This window comes from Dipteris shenzhenensis, chromosome 7, assembly GCF_047967505.1.
Source record: "Dipteris shenzhenensis isolate YYH24624 ecotype China chromosome 7, Dip_SZ_1.0, whole genome shotgun sequence".
Lineage (NCBI taxonomy): Eukaryota > Viridiplantae > Streptophyta > Polypodiopsida > Gleicheniales > Dipteridaceae > Dipteris > Dipteris shenzhenensis.
Window position 1 is genome coordinate 53,757,555 of NC_141602.1, and position 13,485 is coordinate 53,771,039.

Genomic DNA, 13,485 nt, shown 5'->3' on the forward strand with positions numbered 1-13,485 from the left:
TACATGAATCTTTGATAATAGCAACAGAAGCCAAGGAAGGCCCTTAATTCATGTACACTCTTAGGAATAGGCCATTCCTTAATCACTCAATTTTTTTGGGTCAACCTTGATTCCGTCTTCATTACTCACATTGCTCGGATACTTAATCTAAGATTTGAAGAACTCACTTTTACATTCAAGAAAGCTAACTCTTCTTCAAGAGTTGCATCACTTGGGAAATCTGGTTCTTGTCCTCCTTTTCATTTTAGTGATATATCAAAATATAATCGAAGAACGTGTCAACAAACTTCCCTAGATAGGGTCAAAGGAATTTCTACAATCTCTTAGCATTGTCCTTAGCAAACATTAGTTTTGAAATCTACTACTAATCTCATTGAATATACTACTAATATCACTCATTGTCCTCAGCCTTAATTTATACAATCTCTTAGCATTGTCATTAGCCTTAATTTACAAGCATAAATTTTGAAATCTACTACTAGTCTCACTCATTGAATCCCTCTCGAAATGTTGCAATCACTCCCCCTTGAGGATCTAGTCTTCCTTATACTTAAGTGGCAAGAATGTGGTCTTCAAGAGACCACTTTGTCATGGGGTTAGTAGCCTCAGATTGATGCAAAGACCACTAGAGGTCTACATCCATTTCTAAGTGTAGGGTAGCTGATGCCAACTTATCCACATCATGATGCTTTGACTTGAGTAAAGTACAAATCCAATTGGCAAATCCAATTAAGAAGTTTATCTAGATATAACAAGACTATTATACTTAGGAATTGCATATTCTAGATCACGAGACCAATCATACTTAGGAAACTCCAAGACTCGCTCGAGGTGCTCCTTAAGGTCCAACTTTGTCTTTTTCTACCTATTAGATGGTGCCTCCTTAACCTAAATAAGCTTTGCTTTAAGAGAAAAACTCATTGACTAGTATGTCCTATCAATCTAGTGATACCCTCAAGGAACTCTTGCACTGCATTGGTACGACCATGTGGAGGTGAAGTTGATACATTGTAGGAACTGTTATACTACATTAGTAGGATCGTGCAGAAGCGATGGTACTCTTAGTGGAGGTTCGATTAGCAGAGATGGTGTTCAAGGTTTGTTTTGGTGTAAAATAGTGCATATGGTGTTGGTCTTATTTGAGGTGTATACTCTTGGTTGTCATCCATTTGTTATGTGGTGTTTGAATTGGTAGCTAGGATGATTCAAATGATGTATATGGTGTTGGTCTTATTTGCGGTGTGTATTCTTGGTTGTCATCCATTTGTTATGTGATGTTTGAATTGTTAGGTAGGATGATCCAAATGGTGTATATAGTGTTGGTTTTATGAATTGCACTCTTGATTATCACCCATTTGTTATGTATGTTTGGGTTGGTAGGTAAAATGATTCAAATGTGAGTATTTTGATATAAAAGTGATATAAATAATGTGACTCGTGGAAATATATGATTAAAGAAATGTATTTCACCTTATTACAAATGAGTTCCTTATTATGAAGTGAGATTTAGCAACAAGGAGAACAATGGTACTTCCCATAAGCAATCCCTTGAATGCATGTTCAATAGTTTGCTATTGTCACTAAGCATCTTCCTTACTTTGACGAAGGTATTATAAAAAATTCATCAAAAGAAGGAAAATATTTAGCCAAATCTCTCTTCAATAACCATAAGGAATCCAAAGAAAATGTTAATTTTACACATTTATACATACATGCATGCATATACAACTCTCTCTCTCTCTTTGTGTGTGTGTAAGTGTAGGGTAGCTGATGCCAACTTATCCACATCATGATGCTTGACTTGAGTAAAGTACAATTCCAATTGGCAAATCCAATTAAGAAGTTTATCTAGATCACAAGACTATCATACTTAGGAATTGCATATTCTAGATCACGAGACCAATCATACTTAGGAAACTCCAAGACTCGCTCGAGCTGCTCCTTAAGGTCAACCTTTATCTTTTTCTACCTATTAGATGATGCATCCTTACTCTAAATAAGCTTTGCTTTAAGAGAAAAACTCATTGACTAGTATGTCCTATCAATGTGGTGATACCCTCAAGGAACTCTTGCACTGCATTGGTACGACCATGTGGAGGTGAAGCTGATACATTGTAGGAACTTTTATACTACATTGGTAGGATCATGCAGAAGCGGTGGTACTCTTAGTGGAGGTTCGATTAGCAGAGATGGTGTTCAAGGTCTGTTTTGGTGTAATGGTGTATACGGTGTTGGTCTTATTTGAGGTGTATACTCTTGGTTGTCATCCATTTGTTATGTGGTGTTCAAATTGGTAGCTAGGATGATTCAAATGGTGCATATGGTGTTGGTCTCTTTTGCGGTGTGTATTCTTGGTTGTCACCCATTTGTTATGTGATGTTTGAATTGTTAGTAGGTAGGATAATCCAAATGGTGTATATAGTGTTGGTTTTATAAATTGTACTCTTGGTTGTCATCCATTTGTTATGTAGTGTTTGGGTTGGTAGGTAAAATGATTCAAATGTGAGTATTTTGATATAAAAGTGATATAAATAATGTGACTCATGGAAATCTATGATTAAAGAAATGTATTTCACCTTATTACAAATAAGTTCCTTATTATGAAGTGAGATTTAGCAACAAGGGGAATAATGGTACTTCCCTTCACCCATTGAAGAAGTGCCTTTTCTTCGCACAAGCAATCCCTTGAATGCATGTTCAATAGTTTGATATCGTCACTAAGCATCTTCCTTACTTTGACGAAGGTATTGTACAAAATTCATCAAAACAAGGAAAATATTTACCCAAATCTCTCTTCAATAACCATAAGGAATCCAAAGAAAATGTTAATTTTACACATTTATACATACATGCATGCATATATAGCTCTCTCTCTCTCTCTCTCTCTCTCTCGCGTGTGTATATATATATGTGTGTGTGTGTGTGTACACACACACACACACACACACACACACACACACATTTAGATACACATACACATACACATACACATGCACATGCACATATACATATCCTATGCATATACATATATGTGTGTGTGTGGAGAGAGAGAGAGAGAGAGAGAGAGAGAGAGAGAGAGAGAGAGAGAGAGAGAGAGATTTTGCATCAATGAACATTTGCGATGAACACATCTTCTCTTGGATTTTCATTATTTTGAAAATTTTCAAAACTAGTCTTGATAACATTTCATATGAGCCATTGCACTTGAGTCAAGCATAGGCATTCTCTTTTGGTTCAATGTTATATTGTATGGACAATACATTTAGCTGCTTTTGAGCATTTTGATCATCAACATTGGCATAGTTTCCACTTTTTATGGATCTTTGTCCTTTTGATTAGGTGGAGGATAAGGGTAGGTTAGCACATCTGAATTGTTCCCATCTTGCCTTGATCTCCCCCTACCTTGTAGTGCAGAGGACATCCTAGGAAGCAGCCCTAGCTAGAGGACGATCGATCACATACTTTTTTTTTGGTCGAGAAACTAGGGACATGACATAGTGGAGACCCAGAGAGTCTGATTCAATTTTCACAATAAACCAGTAAACTATATACAATGGATCTAACAAAAAAAAAAACTACAAAATTTAAAGAAAACCCTTAAAAAATTCGACAACCTTAAGTTTTGTGATTTGTTGAGTTTTTTTTTTTTGGTGAGCACTGGTACAACTTGACACTCAGGTGAACCCTCACATGAGGACCTTCTTTAGTGTTTGACTTGGGGAGATAGACCACTGGCGATAAGCTAAAGATTGTAGAGGAAGAGGGAGTGGCCTAGACAAATCGACCAGGCTGAGCACCACTACGTTCAATTACAGATTTCCTTCCTCAACGGTGCCAACCCCCACAAGATTCAATCCCACTACCTTTTAGGATCAACTTGTTTATCCCTAGCCGACCTCCCATAGGCAGCATACACAAGTCCCATCACTGGAATGGTTGGTTGCCAAGGACCTCCCTCCCTTTCATCCTTTGTATTTGGGTATTCTCACGTAAAGTTGCAACAGTGCGATGCCCAGATACTAGCCTTGGGTGTGGATGCCCATTTTATTTCCTCACCTGAGATATCAACCTTGGGTGTGGATGCCCATTTTTGATGGCCCCACCCGTTAGCTTTCATTGTATCTAGTTTTCATCTCATAGGTCTTCCAAAGATGTTAATAAACTTTCTTTCTTTCTTTCTCACCCAACAAGAATTAAACACTTACTACATATTATCATGTTTACATTTATGCTACTTATCCTTTAGGATTGAGTTGGGGAAGGGTAGGCTAGGACAGGTTGGGTGGGTCAAATTTGTAATAGAATAGAGTGGGGGAAGGGTGGGCAAAAGGTAGGTAAGGGTAGGGGTAGTTCTATAAATCAACCAACCTATTATCCCTTATGTAAGGGCCACACTTCTACCACATGAAGGACAACAAAGGCTCTTAAAGTATAGTGACTCCTAGTTTAGGGATCTCAACATCAATTATAATTTGCGAGGAGAAAATGAGAAGGATGCTAGTAGGTCATCCTGATATGGATTCGTGCAACTGGCAAAGCTTTGGCACTCTTTGGAGATGCTCAAGAGAGAAGGTACACACGGCCCACCACTGTAAGCGCAAGAGGTGGCAGCCTTCAATGGGGAGGGTGTTTACACTGTGCCAAGCAAGAATCTTTTAAAATAGCCAGTAGGCAATGCATTGCTGACAATTTTAAATGGAGAGATTGAAACGCTACTTGAATTTGAGTGGTTGATTAAGTGGATGCCCAAGTTTAACTGGGGCCACCCAAGAAATTATTTATCATGAGCACGAGTCAACTGCCACCTAAGCATAGGAAACGAAAACATGTTTAACGAGGTTTTAAAAACTTTGATTGGGCCACATCGTCACCTATCTCTCGGCAGCTATGGTGTGTAGCCATTACATGAAAGCAGGCCAAAATGGTGGAGGGTTAAGACAAGGAAGATTAGGGATCTGTAGTTTTTTGTCCATAAATGGTAGGATGTTTTATTAGAGAATAATAATATAGCTCCATTTGCTTTTTACAGTCCGACCACGTTTCAGGCATTGTCCTTGGGCCCTCTGCTTGCATGTGAGAGATCAAAACCTTTGAAATTTGGCCTCAATTTGGAACACATTCGTCCGATCGCATTCTATTTCTTCTGTTTCTGGTCGATGTTTGCGTCGATCGGTCCGATTGATTGACGCTCTTGCTACTTCCGCCTGTCGATCGGAGCATCGAATCGTGTAAGAAGCCTCCCAGCCTTCATTCATCATTCGTAGCTTCCGACCATCTCTGCACAACCATGAGTTGTTTTTGAGGCTTCAGCACACAGCGCTTTCCACAAAGTCACTCTGTTGACTTAGGTGCACAAGAGACGCGTTCCTAACGCAATTGCCAGACTTTTCCTTCCTTTGGCTCGTTTTGAGCCATACTTTGTTAATTGGACTGAATCCATCCTCCAGTTTTCAATTTCAAAATCTACTGACAAAGGTTTTTGCAACTACGACGTATGGGATACGTACGCATTCGGCCCAAAAAAGAAGAAGAAGAGGTCGTTCAATTTGCAAACCTGAGTCGCATCCGGCACTCAGACCTTTGGTATATGATTACAAGTAACAACTTGTAGAATCTCGATTACGAACGCTTTGAGCTCTAAGACTGGGAGTGAAGACGGCCTCCTCGATGGTCACCACTCGCAGGTCTACAGCTGTGCATTGATGTAGTAACCAGAAATGTAACTCCGGTAGACATGGCAATCGGTGTTAGGAAAGTTCAATTCGCTCGTTCTCGGTGGCCCAAACTTCACTTTCCAGTTACTTTTTGGGATTTTCATTGCGACAGTGGTGCACCAAGGAAGCCAACGGAGATGATGAGACTTATAGTTGCTGCTGCCATCGGACTATTGATTGGCGTATTTCTTGGTGTCACCTCCACAAAGGTAATTTGGCCAAGAAACGGGAAGGCTTTTGTGCTTTTTTCTTTATTCCCCCTGGATCACATAATACTCCTGTGAGAACTTGATTGCGTGATTCTAACAAATTTTATCACATCCAGTATGACTTGATTACAAGGATTCCTTTGATACAAGCAGCTCAAAATCCTTCGATAAACTTAGGCGAGAATCGACGAACTCAAACCGTTTCCAAGGTAAGATGAGAGTTTGCAACGAATTTGTACTTGCAAATACGTTTTGCCGGACAAGAGCTTCATGGCAAGTTGGTGTTTTCCTTGATTGTAGCGTGTCCTTTTTGCAAGTTTAGATTTAGATTTAACCAGCAATAGTTTACTTGAGTATCTAAAGGTATTTCTTACTCGGAACAAAACTTAAAATTTGCAAAACACAAGTTTGGCTTCATTTGGAAGCATAACTCTGATTAAGTCTGAGACTAGTTATGGCCATGGGAAAAAGCTAGGGTAAGTTTGGTTGCTGTGCAAACTGTCATGGTTCCTGGGGTATGCATGTACTTGGGAGAGAGACCAGATTGTCTCATTGTAATTTCCCGATACAAACCAACCACCCTTAGTAGATACCTGTCTAAGAGTTTATACCTGTGTCAGAAAACAAAACAATTGGGTGGCTAGCTCACCTCCCAGCCATAGACCAAGAATACCCTAAGTCACCTCGGATGTATGTCCAACTTCACCCTCCCTAGTTAGAGCATCCCCGTCCCATACTGGATTATCCCCAACTGAACAAGTTAACCAAGTTTGTACAATCTAACTAGTAAGCTTGGGACGTTTCACTCACGTTGCAGACAAATTGACTTGAATTTTGAAAAGCTTGACATTTAGAGGCTATGATTCTACTTAAATGGCCACCATCCACCAGTGAATGCCGATATAATAGAGCTCTCATTTACCACCCTTTTGTCTTCTAGAATAACTTTGCAACTGTTCTGTCTTATAGATAAATACTGATATATTGTGAAAAGCTCGTACTTTTGGACTAATGTGGAGTTCATCTGTGCTGTCTTGTATTGATTTATGCCCATATGGTCAGGATGTTATGTCAAGGGGCAAGGCTGGGCCTTGTAGGAGGAATTATTGCATTGTTTGTTTGTATATAACCTGGTCAACCTTTTTTCGAAAAAGCAGAGCGTGCACATGCACAAGGTTTTGTACTAGGGGTGGGTGCATGAAGTGCATCGTATGCGACTTGTTAGAATGGTATACATGGGCGTTACTTTTCCTTGAAAAAAATGAGGGGTGGTGTACCTAGTTGTTTCTTCCACCCATATTGAAACATACCTCAAACAGGATCTTTCATTGTAAGAATACCTGCAGAACAACCAGGAGGAAGAAGAAACCCTTATCTCGTGTGGCTAGTGCATCACCACCCAACTGTAGATTCTTGCGAGGATCACCCCTGAGCTAGTGGTGAGGCAACACAGGGCACATGCTCTCCTCAGTAAGACTACGTGTCCCACACTATGCAGCCCCACCCACGCCCATTGGGTGTCATTGTAGAGTCACCGGTCTCAAAGGGCAACTCTCTAAGTTGGGTGCTTTTGGGAAGCCTCAATCCCAAGACGCCCCAAATGAACCTAAGCTCTCACTTTTAGAGCCTAGGATTGTCCTAATTGTCTTTACACTAAGACTGTCCTTAGTGTACCAAAGGTACCGTATGCCCTAACCTTCCCAAGGTTAGGACTTGTGTCTCTAGGCCACTTGACCTCCATAACTAGCCATGTTATGGCCAAGCATGGACATTCCCCTTTATTCAGAGAGGGTTTGTGAGATAGCTCTAGAAATTGGCATCAAAGAGAATCCACTCTCCCAAGTGTTTTTCTCCTTGGAGAGATCCTTCTACTTAACCTGTAGCTTTGAGACCATTCTTGAGACTATTCTCCTGATCAGATCTTCTAATGTTACTAGTTGATTATCGGAAAGTAAGCTATCTCTAGTACGCAATACTTCTTTCAATCGGTTGACCTCAGAGATTGGGTGTACGGAATATGATTAGATGGTTGCAACTTGCACGCTGCATCATTACTCTTTTTAAGGATAAGTATGGACGACAATAGCGGAGAGATTTCTTATAGATCATACCAATCTTCATTACTTGAGAGTCCTCGGGGATTCTCAAATAGACCCAGTAACCTTTTGAGAGAACTCAAGGTGAGTGCTTCTGATTGGCATAAAATAACGTGCTATCATGAGCACTCTTTATGTTTTCCCTTGCTAATTGCATGCAACATTTCCTATTGCTTCTGCAACCAATCAGCTGCAGCTCCAACCTTCTGCAAGCCAACTACTCATTGGGCCCTAGGCTGATATTCGTACATTAATATGAGTGACTCTCCTTAGTAGAAGATTCCTTAGCATTGTTATAAGAAAACTCTAGTAATGGAAGAAACTCTTCCCAACCAAACTGTTTCTGGAACATGTCCATTCAGTATATCTCCCATAGTCTGATTTTCTTGTTCAATCTGTCATTCTAAGATATTCTATTTAACCAAAGCCGACTTTCTTTGACTGGAGTCAATAAAAAGAATTCTCTTTATTTCTTAGAAGTACAAATTCGTGATGTCCACTTCATATACTGGACTGGTTTTCAGCTCTTATGGCCCAGCAATGCCTTCCATCCTCCACCACAAAGTCAAGCTTTGTGCTCCACTCCTTGATCTCTCATGTACCGTGTCACTTGTGGGTCCGCAAATCTATCTCAGTGGCACATGGTGTCATCACTAAGAATAGCTCCTCTCTTACCACATTGTTTGAGTGGGATGATCCACCTAATCCAACTTTCCTTCAAGAGATTTTTCAGCCCATGTGCCATGCAAGGAATGAAGGTAAGGTGAGGGCTCTTCTCCTCAAGAATCTTCCCCACTGCCTTGTTGGACTTTGCACCATCGAAACAAACTGAATAACATTATCTGCCCCTGCATCCTCAATAAATGCTAGCTAACCTCTTGGCTGACTTTCCCTCCTGTGAATTAATCATTAGCTTTAATAAACAAGCGAGTACAAGTACTTGTGAGCACTGCCCTTAGAGGGACGAGTTGATTTGGGACGAGAGAGAGAGAGAGAGAGGGAGAGAGAGAGAGAGAGAGAGAGAGAGAGAGGGACCATTTGATTTGGGAAGGGGTGAGGAAAGAGGGAGGAAGAGAGAGAGAAAGAAAGTCTATTAATGTCCACGGGAGACCAAGAGGTTTATGGGACAACATGAAAACCAACTAGTACATCAGCTCAGGGAGGGCACAGGGCAGCTCCATTTGATTTAAAGTACCTAGGTGATAATCTAGATAAAACATACGTAGATAAAGCTGGCCATACATCAGTTTAAGACTGAGAGTCTTTACTCTTTAATGAGTGCTACTCTTTCACGATAGACTGCCCATTTACCGTCCTTCCTTGCAGCCCGAACCTTTGCTAATTCCTTTGCCTTATACTTCAATTGAGCTCTTGTGAGTTCTTCGGCTATCCATATCTTAGTCCCTTTCAGCCTATGAGATTGTCATAGTACTTGTATACGTAGGTCTCGTGAGTTGAATGTAATGATAGCATGACCATTACACCTACCGATCTGGACTGCTCGAGCTTCACCACCATCATTAGGATTGTCAGGATTGTCATCTGCGTCAGCTGTCCAATCAATAGTAGGCATGGCTGCTTTGACGTGTGCAAAGGTATCTACTATCACTGAATGATTCCTCTTCTTTATACCATTCATCTGGAAGCCCCCCAATTCTGATTTTCAAAGCATTATCCTTTCTAGCTGCATGTTCTTTAATCTCTTCCTGAATTTCAGCTTTGTTGACCTTTGCATCAAACTTCACAATCACTTCTTGCTTGGCTGTCTGCACTTCTGTTTGAACTAGATTTTTGACTGTAGAGACTAGTTGGGGGGTAGGGGGGGAAGCATTACATGACTTTACAAGCTTGTCAATGACTTCCTTCTTAGTAGGTCCTTCCAAAACTTGAATTCTAGTTATGGCATCCGCCAGTTGCTTCTTCAAGTGTCTCACTTGATCCTGTAGGAAGCAAATTTGTAGGGAGAAAAGAAAGAAAGAAAGATGCATTAACGTCTGCGAGAGGCCTCGCGGGCTAATGAGACAAAGTACATGCCAAAAAGGTAACTCATACAAGCCACTGAGGGCTGAACCAAAGGGTTCACTAAGACCCTTGCTGAAAGCTAAAAAGCTAAAGTGCTAAAACTAATGAATCAAGTGTCGAAATGCTAGAGTAGTGAAAGCCAAATAACAGAGGAGTGTCAGGTGCTCAGAGCTAGCACTCCTACTACATGCTCAGGTTCTCTGCCTATAAATGCTTCTGTGGGGCTCTCTTCTAGGGCCTTCGGCCCATACTCCAAGGCAGGGGCCCAGCCCCTAGGTCAACCCTATAACTGGCCTGGTTGGCTGGCTCCAACCAGCCCAACCAGCTCCCCCATGTGGCCAACACTCCTGCTGGTTCCCCCCGCCATTAATGCGCCATGTGCTGGCCTTGCTGCTGGTTGTACACCTGCCCACAGGCCTGCCAAACAAATCACCTCCAACGCGTCTATTCCCCAGGATACCTTTGTCCTTTGGTGCTGCTCCAAACTTGCCTTTGACAAGCCAGTGAACCTCCATAGCCAACTTTCTGTCCATGAGCCTCATTTATCAGGTTCTTCTTTCTTTTTCTGATCTCTGCCCCCATGGCAGCCATAGTGCTGTCCATGTGGCCGCCTCTCAGCTCCCAGGTCCACCCCCCCCATGCTCTCCTCACCTCATATGGGGGCTTACAGATGGGGATGTGACCCTTTCCAACATGAGTATCTTCCCCTTGTTGTCCACCATAGCCTTCGGCTTCGCTTCCACTCCCGTTGTCAGTTTCCACAGCTTCCGAGCCACTAAATGGCCCCGGATCTTCATCTTCCAGATTGGGTAATTTGTCTCATCCAGTTTCCCAGACTCTCCAAGGTCCAGGATGGTGAAAGAAAGAAATCTGGAGTAGGAAGGGAGAGAAGGGGCTGAAGAGGCTTCTGAGATTGACATCTCTGCTGCTAAACCACACAGCAAAGTCGAACAAACTCAACCTTCCGTAGCCTTGACCTGGTCTTTTCCTAGCCCACACTTCAAGGCAGGGTCCCAGCCCCCTAGGTCAACCCTATGACTGGCCTGGTTGGCTGGCTTCAACCAGCCCAACCAGCTCCTCCATGTGGCTGACCCCATCTGCTGGTCTGCCCCGCCCTGTTGTGCCATCTTCACGGCCCTGCTGCAGGTCGTACACCTGCCCACAGACCTGCCAAACAACTCACCTCCAAGGAGGGATACCCTCGCCCTTTGGTGCTGCTCCAAACATGCCTCTGACAAGCCAGATCCAGGCTGAACCTCCATAGCCAACTTTCCATCCATGAGCTTCATTTGTCGCAGCCACCATGGCAGCGATAGTGCTGCCCATGTGGCGTTCCATCAGTTCCCAGGTCCACCCCCCCATGCTCTCCTCATATGGGGGCTTATAGATGGGGAAGTGACCTTTCCAGCAGGCTCACCTCTATAGGAAGATGGTGACTATCCCGGCAATGGAACCACTGTAGCCGGCCTTCAAGAAACTAAAGGGCAGTAATCTTCGTCTACTCAATCATAGACCTCATAAATAGCGACAATGCAAGCTTTAGTCACTTCAGTCACTTAACAATACTTAGAAATAAAGCTCAACAATGGGGAGGCTAGAATGCCCCTGCTTAGAATGCCCCTGCTTAGTGAAAATAGTACACAATACGCCCATTGGCCCCAAATGCCTTGGCGCCTCTTTTGGTATTTATTTAATGCTTCCGAATGGAAATGCTTTACACCAGGGGCTAACCCCTGCACTGTTTCTCTCTGCAAATCCTATGTTTGTCTTCTTGGCATCTAATCCACGTGCACCACTAGAATCCAACTGGCAAGGAAATCTTAGGCCTTGACCCAACTAAAAGGCATCCAATCATCCAAACCACTAGCAAACTGTACCCAAGCAACCTCAAGGCTTTCACATGCAACACACTGGCCCTCTGGCCTTTCCCTAGGCACACCCTTTGCTTCTGAGTGCTCGTTTAAGCCCGTGGGGACCAGAAAGGACTCCAAGCACAAGAAAAACACTGCAACTAGCTTCAAAATGAGAAATAACAATCAAAAGGAAGACAACAACCAAATACCCGCTGTTCGTGGCAGTGGGTCGAGCTCAGTCCTTGCGCCTATCCCGTGACCAGGCTCCTAGCTGTATGGACACCTAGCACACAGTAGCTGGGCTGCTGTAGGTGAGTGCAAGAGTTGGAGCAACAACAAATGCGGGTACAGAGCATTAAAAAGCAACAGCCCAAGCCAGAAAGAGAGTCAATTTTGCTAGGAGAGCTTCAGCTAGGCCCTGCAATGCTCTTGGAGGGTGAGGGGAGAGAGAGATGGTAGGCGGTAGAAGGGCGTGCACCTGCATGCATGACACTTGGCCCTTCATTAAATCTCTAACCCACTTGACCAAGGAGTTGGTTGTCCTTGGGCCCAACTTTTAGACCCCTCTCTAGTGCACCACTAGGATGAAAGGGACCTAGTGGTGCACTTAGACTTTGCCCCGAGGAACTTCTAGGAAGTTTGCACTTCCTCTAGCCAGTCCCTCATGGCCAAACCATTATTAGACTTAACCACGGTTAGCGTCGATTAAGCGTGGGTTGAGTTACAAAATACATTACATTACATCCACTCTAGGGATATTTCACAGTCATTTTATTTAAGTCTCTATAACTAATGGAGAGCGTTTCACAGCTTGTTGACTCAGACGGGGTTTTACAGACACATCAAGATATCGTCTTGCAGGTAGCTACAGATTTCTATGCCTCCCTTCTTATAGTAGATCTTGACACTCAAGCCAGAGATGATGCTCGAGTTGTTATTTGGCAACACTTACCTATGTTGCTGACTGGAGATATGATGGTCTCACTTGATGCACCATTCACCAACATAGAGTTCATGATTGCTCTCTCTTCCCTTCACAAGGGCAAGTGCCTTGGTTTAGATGGGCTTACACCCTCTTTCTTTATTTCATTTTGGGATTAGATTGGGGATCACATTACCTCAGCCTTGCAGGGCATTTGGGACTTGGGTGAGATGCCAGACTCACTTATTCAGGGCCTCATTCATCTTATTCCGAATTCAGTGTCGTAGTGGAGACCAATCACTTTGTACAAAATCCTAGCAAAAGCAATCAGTCTATGTCTGACACGCAGACAGGTTTTATGCATGGCAAGAGCATACATGATAATATTTTCTCATTTTGGGAGGCTTCTGAATGGGCCATACATAATGGCCATAGGCTTGTCATTCTACTCTTGGACTTTGAGAAAGCTTATGATAAGAGTAGACTGGGGTTTTCTAAAGGGTACCCTCTCTCGCTTTGGATTCATGGATGCATGGATCAGAGGGGTGGCAGTTCTCTATAGATCAGCCCATAGCCAGGTTCTCATTGGTGGAGTTAGGGGAGACAGATTTCAGATTACCAGATCGGTCCGTCAGGGATGCCCTTTAGCCCCCTCTCTCTTTTTATTTG

The 13,485-nt window shown here is 42.8% G+C and overlaps 1 protein-coding gene across 2 annotated transcripts in view; it reads left to right on the forward strand.

Moving 5' to 3' along the window:
* The first annotated feature begins 5,036 nt into the window (after nt 1-5,036).
* LOC147900502 (uncharacterized) overlaps nt 5,037-13,485 on the forward strand; it is a 67,666-nt gene continuing 59,217 nt past the window's right edge. Inside the window, exons 1-4 of one of the 2 annotated variants that reach the window (XM_087376536.1) lie at nt 5,037-5,228; nt 5,526-5,684; nt 5,827-5,923; nt 6,040-6,132. In XM_087376536.1, the coding sequence (XP_087232662.1) occupies nt 5,668-5,684; nt 5,827-5,923; nt 6,040-6,132 (207 nt within the window). In that variant the 5' untranslated portion in view covers nt 5,037-5,228; nt 5,526-5,667. The remainder of the gene's footprint in view (nt 5,229-5,525; nt 5,685-5,826; nt 5,924-6,039; nt 6,133-13,485) is intronic. The other variant, XM_087376537.1, reaches the window with a different exon arrangement.